Below are 14,485 nucleotides of genomic sequence, written 5' to 3'. Positions count from 1 at the left end.
GGACGATGCTGAGGACTCCGGGCTCGTCTCCCAGCTGTAAATTTGACTCCTCTCTGTCTCCCTCCGTCTCACCTACTCATAATGCGGCACTCAGCGTGGCGTTATGGGCTTCGCGGTTGATCCCCGCCATAAAAAAGGTGATTTATGTTATTATGACCTGAGGGAGTTAATGTACTCTCCCATTAAATTCCACTTTAGTTTGGCTACAAGTCAATCAGGAGGCCAGCGCGGCAAAGAGAGTCCAAATGAAGGGATGACAGAAGCATCTGTCTGTCTGTCTGTCTGTCTGTCTGTCTGTCTGGTAATGTCTGTGTGTGTTTCCATATTTGTGGATATACTGTACATGTCTTCTGAATATGTACAGTATGTGTGTGTGCTTCCATATATAGTATACAGACAGATGTGCGAATACCCCTGTGCAATATCATTTAAATGTCAAATGATTCAAAATTGTATCACCTCTCGAGTTGAAAAGCACAGTATTTCCTCTTATGAACAATCAAAAACAAATACTTTAGAAAGACTATATTGTGTTTATCTCTTTGTCTGCAGCATGGCTCCACAAAGAATTGCCAGAGGAATTGCAAAATTTGATTGTGAGGCTTCACAAAAATGGAAAAGGATACAGGATGATCGGTGACCAACAAAAAATCAGTAATCAGGAGGTATAGAACGAGCCATAGTACTACTAATCAGAGTCACAGTGGGCGTCCTCCAGAAATGACGCCACGGACAGTGCACTGCTTGCACAATCTAGCTCTGACAAACAGACGGGTAAACATATATATATATATATATATATATATATATATATATATATATATATATATGTATGTGTATATAGACATATACTGTACATGTATTTTGCACATGTATGGGTTTACAATTTACATGGTGGCTGAGGTTAAACAGTCTGTGTCAATCTACTGTGCTGTAATGTTACATCCCTGTGTTTTACCAAATACACAAAATCATAAACAAAATAAACAAAATAAAATCCACCATCACAGCCACTTTGAAAAAGCTCCAAGCCCTCCAGAATGGTTAAAAAAGGAAAAATATATTTTTTTAAACCCACAAACAGCGTTACCCCGAATGGGGGTTCCAGGGGCCAGTGGGGGTGAATGTGCCACGCCAGGCCACGATGGCAATGGAGGGGTGGACTCCCGGCACTGGAGCGGTGGTTAATGGAGTAAAACAAGCCCATGTGTGTCAGTGAGATGATGGCCACCACTGTGATGCTGTCAGCAGGGGGGCCAACCCTGTGAGGGGCTTCCTCTTGGAAGCTGGGGTGGGGGTTAGGGGGTGTAACCTGACACCCCCACCTGATTGAATACCTCCCTCTTGCCCAACGGGAGGGTGGGATGGTGAGCCTTTGGGGGGGGGGGGGGGCAGTTATGGTGGGAAAGGGGGGGGGGGGGACGTTGCCATGCGAACACTTGGGTGGGCTTATTTTCGTCACGGCTGCAGCTGGAGGCGATGTCACCACCCTGGCCGCACGCGAGCTGCACTCGCTGTGTCAGTGCTGGTCAACATCATAGACCTTTGGCTGATTAGATCACACACACACAAAGAGCCGCTAAACTAGCCAAGAGGCACCCTCCTCATATGCCATGAGCTAATGCCTAATGCCTCTCTTTGTTTTTCTCTGGGCTATACATAACCTCCAACACTAGACCTGCGGCATGAAAACAAACAATGCTCTTGGCATTTAACTGAATTAGACAAACAAACAACCACAAAAACAGGCTTGCAAAATAAACGAAATACTAAATACTAAACATATAGCGCAAAAAAAACAACAAAATAAAAGAAATGACACAAAACACTCACACCTTTGATGAAAATAACAGTGCCACCACCCTTTCCCCACCATGTCTGTAGCCCTCTCTGTCCATCCCCACCCTGAGCCTCCACACACACACACACACACACACACACACACACACACACACCAGCGAACATCTTTCAACGGGAGCGCTCCCGCTCCTGCTCCTGCTCCTGCTCTTGCCCACAGAGGGAGAGAGACGCGGGGCAGGGAGCTGACCTGCCGGTGAACCCGCCTGATGAGGTGAAACAGGAGGCACCAGGGTCCCCTGGGGTAGCAGGCAGGCACAGGGGAGGAATGCTGATCAGGGAGAGAGAGAGAGAGGGAGAGAGAGAGACTCACACTGTCCTGACGCTATAGGCTTTATTAGGAAATAGGATCCACTCAGATCCCACCCGGGTGCTCAATCTGCACCCCTGCGCTCCCTAAATTGACATATTTGTCCTCATTAAAGGCCAGAGGCAGCAGCCTCCGAGACTCCTCTTCCTCAACGCACACATCACGAGAAGAGTGAACGAAAGGGAGGCTGCACACAAACAGAGAAAGAAGAAGAGGGAGAAAGAGGATGTGTGTGTGTGTGTGTGAGAGAGAGAGAAAGCGAGAGAGAGAGAAATGGTTGGGTGATAGGAATGATGAGGCATCCACAGGTACGGACCGCCATCAGGGCTTGATTTGATTCCATCTGCCCGGATGCATTCTTTGGGTGTTTCGCAGTGAAATACTGCATGCATTCTAATGAGACACAAATACAAGACCACAGCATCGCTCTGCTCCGAAAGCTCCCATTGGTCACAACAACACCGCTACAGATATAAAGCCATAAGTAACTCCCTCCTTCTATCACACAGACATTATCAAAAAAATTGCTATCGTGATTAAAGTTTTAAAAAATCTCCACACGCTTATCTGAACTTGGGCAGAGGTAGACAAAGGCATATATATGGTGGTGCTAAAAGGGGGATCGTGATATAGAACACTCTAAACAACACATCAGTTTGTTGACACCTCAAAAGTCTCCTCTGATGTATTTTTATGCTGGGACACAAACTTTTTAAGAGGCTCTCAGACAACAGCAGTCTTTGTCCCAGCGCCGGAGTCAGTCAGGGGTCCAGCGAGGAGCCGGCTACAAAACGAAGCCCAGTGGCCCCGGCCTGGTCCTTTGTGCCAGGGTGGGCACGGTGTGGGAAACCCCTTTAAACAAGGAGCAGGGCCTGGCTCGCCCCTACACCCACCGCCTTTGATCGCGGACAGCGGGGGGGATTTACGGTGTGCCATTGAGGGAGCTGGAGAAAAGGGGGACCCCCTCTTTGGATCCGAAATGGTCTTACGACTCTACTTTTCTTTTTTTTTTTTTAGTCTCCCTCGCTGATTTACAATGCCCATTCAGACGTTGTAATGGCAAATACAATAATCCTTTAATGGCGGAGGAGAGAAGGGGACAGCTTCAGGGGCCAGTGTGCGAAACTGACACCGAAGCGCTATCTCTACTGTATATACACCACCGTCCTGAAATAAAAAAGAGGGCTAGGAACATGTGTATGTGTGTGTGTGTGTGTGTGTGTGTGTGTGTGTGTGTGTGTGTGTGTTTGTAGAGTATAATAAAAGGTTTGAGCTATGCCAGATAAAACAGGCCAACAGCGAAAAACACCTCTTAGGGCCCACATATTAAAATGGAGTCGCATTGCAAGTTATATGACAGTTTACTGCCGCTCAACAATTTCACCATGGTAAAGAGCCCAGCACCAGCATAGTTAGAGGTGTGTTATGTTGTCCGAATGCAGCAGGGAGGTCACTGTCACATAACCTCTTCTCCCCATGTGAATCAGGGGAATAAATCATTTTGGTGTGAACTCCTTTTTATTTGGGGAACAGTAGCTGGGTTTAACAGGCTGGAGGAAGCCGGCTGCACACAATGCCGTGGTGCTTTTCTGGGGCTGATAGTAAATCCTGCGCCTCTCGGGTCATGTGTGCTAGTCCCTTCCCAGAGAGTCATAATGAGAGACTGTAAAATAAAATCTCAACCTGGCCATATTTTCAATAAACAGCTAATATGGCGCATACATATGCCCGCAATATGATAACGGCACCCGTGTGGCTGGGAATGGAGCCATATTGTTCAGTGTGTAATAAGCTGCCAGCCTAGACTGCAGCTAATAATTAGACATAAATAAATTATTAAAAAGGGAAATATGATGGAATATTAGCAAAAATCACAGTATAGTCATATGACCACTGAGGGTATTAAACTGAAAATTCGTTGAAAGTGAAAAGAAAAAAATTACTGTCACACAAAACACATCACTGAAACAGCGTTTTCGGTCAACGTCTTGTTCACTGGCCGATAAAAATAAAACTACTTTAATAAAAAAAAAGGTGTAATTAAAACAAATAAATCAGAATAATACTACAGCACTGCATTACACTTTCAAATATTTATCTTTCAAGAATACACGTTGTGATCTGCAAAAGAAACATATTAGCTGTGTGATTAGCGTGGAGAAATGTCCCTACATTTTCAATTTAAGTATAGGCCTATGCCGAGCTCACCTCACAAATAAAAAACAGCATGTAAACACAAAGTATACAAGTATAGCAAACTTTAAATGCTGTAGTATTTGTGTAGTATGTTCTGTACTATTTGTTTCCTAATATCTAAATATTTAAGGGATTTTTTAGTACGAATGATATAATCAGTAGAATACAGTTCACTCATTTAATTTAATTTACATCGGATTATCCAAGGTACCCTAAACTCATTTTTGTCTTTCCGTTAAAAGTACTTTTCAAACACCATGTGCACATACACTTACATTTAAAATGTCTACTTTTTATTTGTTGTGTAAAATGAAACACCGACACGTGTCAGCTGTCGGGAAACAGTTGCTTAAAGCAATACTTAATTGGCTACACATGCTAATTGCCATATATCAAAAGGCGCATGCAGTCATAACGTTTAATTGATTAACATTTTTTGTGAGCCACAAACGATTTAACAAATAAGACAAATTTGCCAGACGAACAAGCTAAACACCATCAGAAAGAAAGAAGCGAAAAACTACAGGAGTTCGGATAGGATCACAGTTATTAGGAAGAAACACGATCGGCGGTGTTGAATTACCAGTCTTTTGATTTGTTAGCAACTTTGCGAATGTCATTTGGAGTTTGAGCACCTTTAGCTCTCTACACTAACCACCAGGTGGCAATGTACCTAATTTTTTTAATGAAAGGGCCATGTTGATGAAAGAACAAGCCGAAACATATATCACAATGACAATATATATCGAATCTTACAAATACAAATCTAACGAATCTAAAATGTCTCTATGGATGTATCTAATAGAACCTAAAAGTTTTGAACGTTAAGAGCAAATGTGTCAGATCTTATCACAACAACAATTATTATTATTATTATTATTATACAGATTTGAGTTAGAAAATGATTCGGTTTTTTTTCTTGTAGGCTAGACTACAAGACTACTATTTTTAATATGGACAAAATGTGTGGACACATCTATGAAAAAGCAAATATATTCATAAACATTTAATTAAAAACATATAATTATAATAACATAATAATACATCAAATATTTTTTATGTAAAGTATTGCACACTAAGTAAATATGTGACTGCGGTTCATTAGCTGGAGCATTCTGCATGCTACAATACTGCAAACTCCTAAACGCACACAAGAATATGTTGCATCAAGCAAATTAGGAATTCAATGATGTTCGGTCAAAGTGAGCTTGTCTTAACCTCGTACTCTGACGAAAGTTTGTTTAGCCAGGCAATAATTAATCCCTTTCAAGCCGCAGTGAGCGGCGTCTTTCTGTCAGTGAATCGATGTTTAATCACCTATCAATAGGTTCAGCAACATGCGTCTGCTATCGAGGTCATCTGTTTTTTTTAATCACCCTGCCTTCTCTGTGTCATTGAACAAACAATTTTGTGGAATATAACTGAATACAAAATGTGAACATTGACATGCGACTTGAGTCAGGATTGAAAAATGATTGCTGATTATTTGATTGCTGATTTCTTAAATTAGGCTACCTTAAAGTCATTGTAAGACAATGAGTGATGCTGACGCTGAAAAAACGTGTTAAATAATTATCTTACCTCGTCTTGAGGCAACAATTTCAAAAAGCAAACAGGCAAACTTACAAATGTTTGGTATATATAAGTTCTTAATTGTTCCCTTTTACAAATAGTGTTAAATTCTTAAAATATTTTTTCTTAACCCTGACACAATAAAAATGATCTATATATCAGATATGTTTCCTTTTACAAATAGTGTTAAATTCTTAAATTACACATTACAAATTATCTATGTATCAGGAGTTATTTGCACATTTCATGCAATCAAAATTTAAATTAAAATCTCTGTGAGACTCACAATAATTACATAACCGTGCCAAAATGGTCAACAAGAAATGAAACAATGAAAAAAAAAAAACAGCATATTGTACGTGAACTAAATCACCATGTTGTCCATACAGGTGTTAAAGTAAAATGGAGAGTGCTTTTCTGTGAAGTCACACAGTGGTCAGTGTTTCTCAAGAAGGTGACCGCATCATGGGACAGATTGGTGTGTGAGCAGCACAGGGGTGCGAGCTGGGACCATCCTCTCTCTCTCTCTACCTCTCCCTCTCCCTCTCCCTGTCCCTCTCTCTCTCTGTCTCTCTCTCTCTCTCCCACAGATTTTGGTGTGAGGCCAGCAGCTAGTGGCTGCTGAGAAATGGCGTTGAACTAAAGCCCTGCTCCGCAGTGCCATTACCAGTCCTTCACCTTGGCCTGGCTCATTGTGTCGGTCCCTGACAGCCATAATGCTAATCATCTGGTTCACTGGCCGTCTATGGGAGCCGTGTTTGAACAAGCGGGGCAGGGGGGCGCTCACGGCCAGGTCAACCTAAAACAAGCAAAGCGGAAACACCTCTGCCGGTTCGCCACTTGTCAAAACGAGCCCGAGACCTGGCCACTGATTAAGACCTCGCCAGAACTGCACACGGGCCGCTCTTCCGCACTTCATTCCAATCAGCCCACTACAGAGCTACTCAGCCAGACAGTATAATACGCAGCCACGCGCACTGATGTCAATCCACCTTTAAACTGTCCTGTTTGCGGGCTCTCCGACTTGCGGGCGATTTTTCTTTTTAACTCGTGTGGTTAAGATGAACAAAGCAAAATGGATGGTGATTTATTTGACTCACCAGGGAAACTGAGAGAAGAGAATGCTGTGCTGAGCTGGCACGTGGGCACAAGGAATAATGTGTGGACGAATGCCAGGGCACAGGCACAAAGTTCACCTGGGCAGCTGCCGTGGGCAATGACAAATAAATAGACCCTTCATTTATCCCCAAGGCCACAGGTACACACAGAGGCGATAGGTACATCAATTATCAAACCTCCACACATTCATCTGATTCAGCATTGATTTAGATGAACACACTGGGCAACAAAACTCCAGCACAGAAATGTACCCTTTGTGGCCAAACCTCCACCAACCCGGCGTGTGAAAAGATGAACTCACATCAGCTATTGAGACAAAGTTGGGTCCCAGCCCAAAGTCTGGATACCGCAAAAGAGCAAGTCAGAAATTCAACAAAGACAAACTCGAGGGAGTTAAGAGCCATGTGTCACTACACACACTTACACACCTCACACACATAAAAACATACTTGCACGTACACAAACACACACACATACACACAGAGATACACCCATACACTCACATACACACTCGTACACACACACCTACAGAGACCATTTATTTCCCTATGAAAGCAGCGGGGCCACCTGGGCCTTGCACTGAAACTTCATCAATCTCCAGAAATGGAATCCAGTGGAGGGAAAAATCAAATTCTCATTTGCAAGACGCACAGAGGAGGGGCGCGAAACACTCAAGGTACCTGGGAAGGCTAACCTCCCGATGAACCCGCGGCGTCTAATAGTTTTGCTATTTGTCTACGACACTGACAAGCCGCGGGGATGATTAGATGTACAAGGTCGGAATTTCCTATTCGACACCCTCTCCCATGTGCACCTCGCTCATATTTGCGATGCCTCTCTCTCTGTGGGCAGGACTTGGATTTTTTTACCTCAGACACCCAACGAAAGGTAAATAATAAATACAAGAGGCAGCATATCCGCATAATACCACTACATCGGCACAGATAACAACACAATCAATATTAGACTAAGACATATGGCAATGCTTCAAAAGATTAAAGAGAGAAATGGTTCGAGGACTGAGAGCATCTACATATTTCACTGTGTAAAGCGGCATGGTAGAAAATGGCCCAGGCGAGGCAGAGAGAAAGAAAGAGAGAAAGAGAGAGAGAGAGAGAGAGAGAGAGAAAGGAACAGGAGGTTCACTTGTGCTTAAAGCTCAAAATGACAGAGACTCCACCATCCACATCCAAGCGAGCGATGCTAGCGCAAGGCGGATTGTTTGAGATTAATGTAGAATTGCAGAAAAGAGAAAAAGAGAGAGTGAGCGAATGAAAGAGAGTAAGATATAGAGAGGGAGAGGGGACAAGCAAGTAGGAGGAGGAGGAGGAGGAGGTGGAGGAGGGTGGGGAGAGAGAAAAATATCAGCATCTGCCGCAGCACAGTGGCCTTCTGGGAGCAGCGTGAACTTTTGAACCCGGGCAGCAGAGGCAGCGATGTGCAGAGCATGTTGGAGTCTAATAACGCGTCCTCTTCAATTCATTAATGCCGAGCGAGATGGAGAGAGGGAAGAGGAGGAGTAGTAGAGAAGAGAGAGAGAGAGAGAGAGAGGCAGTGGTGGCGTCATCACAGTAGCAGTCATTTAGCATGCTTTGTGCATCCTGCTGATGACGAACACCTTACTCTCATTAGGGACACGCACAAATGCACACCACAAAAATGAATCTGTCTTCCTCCGCAGAGAGGCAAATGGCTGCCTCACAGGCTGGGAGAGTGGAGAGATGGATGGATGCCCCCAAAATCAATGAGTGCAGAAAAGATACCAAATGCCCCCTCAAAGCACTGTCTGCGCTGTACGCGTATGCAGATCAAACGTCGGAAGCCTTGTTTTCTGCCCCGAATGATTCAAAGCACGGCACTGACCAGCCCTGTTGCCATGGCGGAGGCTCTCAGTAATGTAGTCATGGTGAGCGGCTGCAGACGGGTCAGAGGTCAGACAGGTCAGCGGCTGACCAGCCCAGCACCCCGGGGTCAAAAGTTCAGCGGAGGGGAGGAAGTCCGGGCACTCTGGCAAAGAGGAGCATGCCTGGTTCTCACAAGCGGGAGATAAGTGGCTAACTGTGTTTATACCAGCTGACCACTCCCCTTCTCTAGTGGAGGGCAGCTTACACACACTCCTCACACACACACACCAAACACACACACAAACACACACACATACACACAAACACACACAGGGCTCAGACCCCACTCCCACCGTCGGGGTCATACAAGGTGCAACCTCGTCGCTGCACATTTCGCACTTTGAAGCGTATGCATCCATAGCTCCTATACCATGCAAAACAAACCCACTGATACATGGATGATTCAATTTTGTCAGAAAGCTATGTGAATTCTGGGTGACATTACAAAATAAACTTAACTTTGGTGTAGTGAAAGTTGGCAGAAGGTGCACCAGAGTACCACATTCCCTAATGGACCTTCACTGAGTTATGCCTTCTCCTGACAGAAACCGCATTCTTCTCCACAACTAAAATGGACATCCAAAAAAGAGGAGGAAGAAGAATGCGCTCATATCGAGCTTTTTTCCTTTAGTGCTTGAGTGACACTTAATTGTCAGCCCTGCGATACCTTAATTTATCGATGAAACCTCTTTTTGAACTCTCCAGAGATGAATTACGCGCAATCAATTTCGCCCCACCAATCCGCCAATTAATTTAAAGCCCGGTGAGCCCCCTTGTAAATCAAATTTACATTTCGATTATCTAATTTGTAAATGAGGCACGACCACACTCAACCCAACCTCCGTCCCTGACGCGGATCCAGCCCCGGCAGAGTGGCTCTTCGGTGGCGGGGCCAGATTATGGAGTCTGGGGACTGGCTTTTGTTTCAGCACATACATCTCAGTCATGCTGCACAATGGCTGCGGACCATGTGCGACTTGTGATAGCGCACACATACACTGTGAAGCCCAGCCCTGGCTTCCCCGTACATGAGGAAGTGCTCGGGTGATCCATACCGACCATCAACCTGATCAATAGGGACGTGGAGTGTTTTTGATTGGCTGCCATACACCACTCACACACACACACAAACACACACACACACACACACACACACACACACACACACACACACAGAGACACACAGAGACGCACAAGTCATCAAAGGCGAGGTGCGACGGCGCTATGTGTCTTGCAAGCATCCATTAAGGGCGTTCACCTGACACATCAAAAAGCCCTGCAGCGGACTCGCACAACACAGACTTGCCCCTTACTTCCTGTATCCTAGCCCCCCACCGCCACCACCTCAGACTCTCTGTCTTCCTCTTCCCTTTCCCCTTCCCTTTCGCTATCTGGTAAAAAGGAAGGGGGGTGGGTGAAGTAATGGCGGCTGGCTGCCGTGGAGGGTGGAGGAGGCTGCGGGGTGGAGGCTGCCACCCAAAACGAGGCAGCCACGAGGAGGCTGGAGGCTCGGGGAGGCACGGCCGGGTCAACCACGCGGTCTGCGGGTGAAACTCAGTTCACATTAGCATACAGACAGGGGCCCTGACAATGGAGCGCCCATCTGTCCCTGTCAGCCATTACAAATCTGGTGTCAAGCACTGCTCTGGGGACGGGGAGAGAGAGAGAGAGAGAGAGAGGGAGAGAGAGAGAGAGAGAGAGAGAGAGGGAGAGAGAGAGAGGGAGATTGGAAGAGGGAGAGAGAGAGAGAGAGAGAGAGAAAGGCAGGCTGTGAGCATGAGGCAAATGAAATAACACACAAGCTGACTCCTCCTGCTTGTGTGTGTGTGTGTGTGTGTGTGTGTGTGTGTGTGTGTGTGTGTCTGTGTCTCCCTTCTCTCCAACACTCATCTTACAGCACAAGGAGAGAAGGATGGAAGGAGAAGAAAGGAAAGGGAGGGAATGTTAAAGAGAGGGAGAGAAAAGAGAGAGTGAGATAGAAAGAGGAATGGTGACGAAAGAGAAAGAAAGACAGAGGAAGTCTGCATCCACCCACACTTGCCATGAAATGGCAGACATGTTTTGTAGGAGAGGAGCTCTGGTTGAACCCTTGAACTGTGTTTACCCTCAGATCCTCTTGTCCCGGGGACATCAGGTGAAGGAGTGTCACTGTGTAGTCACACCCTTACCTCACTTTTACTGCTGACCTCAATCTCAAGGGGGGCAGGAAAAATACCCACCGAATGATATGATCGAACTGGGCAAAAAAAAAAAAACACTGCTGTCGGACTTGTATTCCCAGCATGATCTAGCGAGAGCATGTAAACGGGGCAGCGAAGCATTCAGAATTTATGTAAGAGTAATATGTGCTTTATTTCAGATGCCATATTTGTTCCTGTTGCACACATTACACCAAGGTCTTTTTTTTCCCTGGATAATACAGAAGAGACGGGGCGATGTGATTGGAGGTTCCGATCGGGTGAACCTAAAGTGAACCCTGAACTGCACTTGCTCCCGACAGTCATTATCTTTATTGAAAGAACGGCACATTTTCATTCAACAGATGCTAACCCCCCTGAACGACTCCAGCCGCCTCAACTAAAGCGTAACTTTTGCTGAGGGGGGGCACATTAAAAGAAATCAGAGGGACATCATTGACCTACCCTTACCCTTGTGCCACGAATGTACCTCTAACAGATATATACAAGGGGGGGAGCATGAAGGGGTTGAGGGGGTCATGGCTGACCATGTATTGAGTGGCGTTTGGGAACAGTGCAGTCTTCAGTGGATTACTGCAGCATGCAAGCTAATTAGCGTGACGTCTAGCAGGACCAGCATAGAAACAATGGCTTTGTCAGTGGTATGTCGGAACCCAGTGGACCTATGGAAACTAATATGTACATACTTGCACGTAGACAAAATATGCAAAATATGTATAATACAGATTGAAAAATCCAAATCTTAAACACCCACGCATCCGTGCCATTATATACTTTTGAAATTGAGAACTGTTGAAGGTTTCGAACACGTCATTTCCCAAGGGGTGAACACCAGATGAACTCTGAACTCCAGTTAGCCCCTCATCATTGCGCAGTAAGAGTGAGAGAGTGCGACAGAGAGACAGACAGAGTGACACAGAGAGAATGGGAGGAATACCCGGGCTGTATTAGAGTGTGGCGGAAGGGGGTGGAGGGAGGGGGGGACACACATAGCACATTCCCATGATGCATTGAGGCAGCATGTTTGTGCTGTTTTAAAATGCCCTCTCCTTCTCGTTGCTCCAAGGGCTCTGCTCCATCAGATGACAGATCGGCCCAGGGAAGAGCCAGACGCGGGCCCTCAGGTACAGGGTTGTATTTCCATCCCAGCTGGGAGGGCAGAGGAGCGGAGGGATCATCAGTCATGGCCCCCTGGCCTGGAGCTACAGCTCCACGGCGTACCCGCTCCCCAAAGCTGAGTGATAGAAACCAGCCTGCCGCCGTACCCCGGCCCACCGTGCAGACAGAAACGTGACCACACCAGCAGAAACACACACACACACACACACACACACACACACACACACGCGCACACACACACACACACACACACACACACCAGCAGAAACACACATTCATCATGGCCTTTACACTGCCTGGAAAAAATACCCCTCTCTCTCTCTCTTTCTCTCTTTCTCTCTTTCTCCTTCTATATGTGTCCAGTATATCCTCTATACAGTCTTTCACTCTACATTCATACAGTATAAATTATGAACCCATACTCAAAATAATGTGTGCGTTGTTATTCATTCTGACGCACAAAGATATAAAAAGACAAACAGTGAGCTAAATAACCAGGTGATCTCCCACACAGGATGGTCCCTGCACCTCCGACCATAAAGGAGAGCAAGTACTAAAGCCTCCCAGATGTGTTTGCACCAACCACTAGAGGGAGCTCTTCCTCCCTTTTCTCTCCTGGCCCTTTCCATACACAGCCCCTTTTCCCCATTCTCTCCTCGGCCACACTGTCTGCTGACAGCACCGTGGGAAACCACTAGGGGGCGATCTGTATCTAGACTCCTCCAGCGTGATGTTTCCCCCAGCACGTCTGTAAAAGAACTTCATCTCCCTTTTCAAATTAACCACGTTCTCCCAAAGCAATAAGACACCAAAGGTTTTACTATCTTAAAGAGACACAGCACAAAACATACAAACAAGCAAATACACCCATAGCACTCATACACGTAGGGACACACTCCACGCATTTATGAACACACACCCAAGCACACACACACACACACACACCACACACACTCCTACACAATGCTTTTTACTCACACTCCAGGGCTCCCTCCTCCTGGTAGTCGGAGGCCACGGAGAGGTCGTCTGAGTGAGCGGAGCGCCCCTGGCTGGAGCTGTGATTGTCATCGGAGCTATCCTCATGTCTGGGCTCCGCTGTGGGACATAACAAAGGAGTCAGCATCTAGCACACACACACACACACACACACACACACACACACACACACACTAACACACATACACACAAATGTTCACAAACAAATACACACACACACACACACACACACACTAACAGACATACACACAAATGCTCACAAACAAATACACACACACAGACACACACATGCACATAGAACACACAAATACTCACACACACACACTAACAGACATACACACAAATGCTCACAAACAAATACACACACACAGGCACACACATGCACATAGAAATTGCTGGCAGAACACACCACAGGAGTGGATTTAATAGCATGCATACAGGAAGTGAAATGCCATTCGACCTGGGTTAAACTGCCAGCAGAGAGGGATCCATTCCACCCATACTCTGCTGGAAATTTAGACTCATTTGTTTCACAGGAGAATTCATTGGCAGTTGTCACATAAATATAGCATAGCCTATAGCCCGCAGAGCCCAGCCGTTTTCTAAATCAGTGACAAAGTCTTGATGTCAGTTTAAGATAGAGTCATGTCTTCTCCATTAGTCATGTCTTATCTGGAGAGCGTGATAAGGAGAGATGAATAACACTCGACCTGATAAACAAACTTGACCAACATCAGGAGAAATGTCTTGCTGAGACTGCCAGATGAGCTGAGAGAAAGCCAGTCAAGAGAGAGAGAGACATATACACAAACACACACACACACACAAGCACACACACTCTCACACACACACACAAACACACACACACGCACACGCACACGCACACGCACACGCACACGCACAGACATGTCAACTTGGCAAGTAGTCATAAAAATGAACTAAAAATGAATTTACTTACATCTAAAAGGAAATTCCTGTGGATTTCTGCAACAAAAAAAAATACAGTACATTCAAATTACATTCATAACCCACTCACAGTGCATAACCAAGTGACAGCATGATGGCCCAGGAGCTGAACCACTAACCCACAGGCAAGACATGAAACAGGATGGCAGATTACTGCCATCTTACTGGTGCTACCCAACAGGCCCCTGTTTATATCTTGGCAATACATTTGAGAGATTAGCATGGACCCCTGAAACAAGCGATGGGGT

General features: G+C 45.6%; 1 protein-coding gene across 1 annotated transcript in view; it reads right to left on the bottom strand.

Annotated features, from left to right (window-relative positions):
* Nucleotides 1–14,485, bottom strand: part of skap1 (src kinase associated phosphoprotein 1) — a 48,223-nt gene that overhangs the window by 22,613 nt on the left and 11,125 nt on the right. The window contains exons 4-5 of the mRNA XM_012814469.3: nucleotides 14,230–14,255; nucleotides 13,254–13,370 (exon numbers count right to left, since the gene is read on the bottom strand). Coding sequence (XP_012669923.2) covers nucleotides 13,254–13,370; nucleotides 14,230–14,255 — 143 coding nt within the window. The remainder of the gene's footprint in view (nucleotides 1–13,253; nucleotides 13,371–14,229; nucleotides 14,256–14,485) is intronic.

Source organism: Clupea harengus, chromosome 23, assembly GCF_900700415.2.
Source record: "Clupea harengus chromosome 23, Ch_v2.0.2, whole genome shotgun sequence".
Classification (NCBI taxonomy): Eukaryota; Metazoa; Chordata; class Actinopteri; order Clupeiformes; family Clupeidae; genus Clupea; species Clupea harengus.
This window is presented reverse-complemented; position numbering and strand designations above follow the sequence as displayed.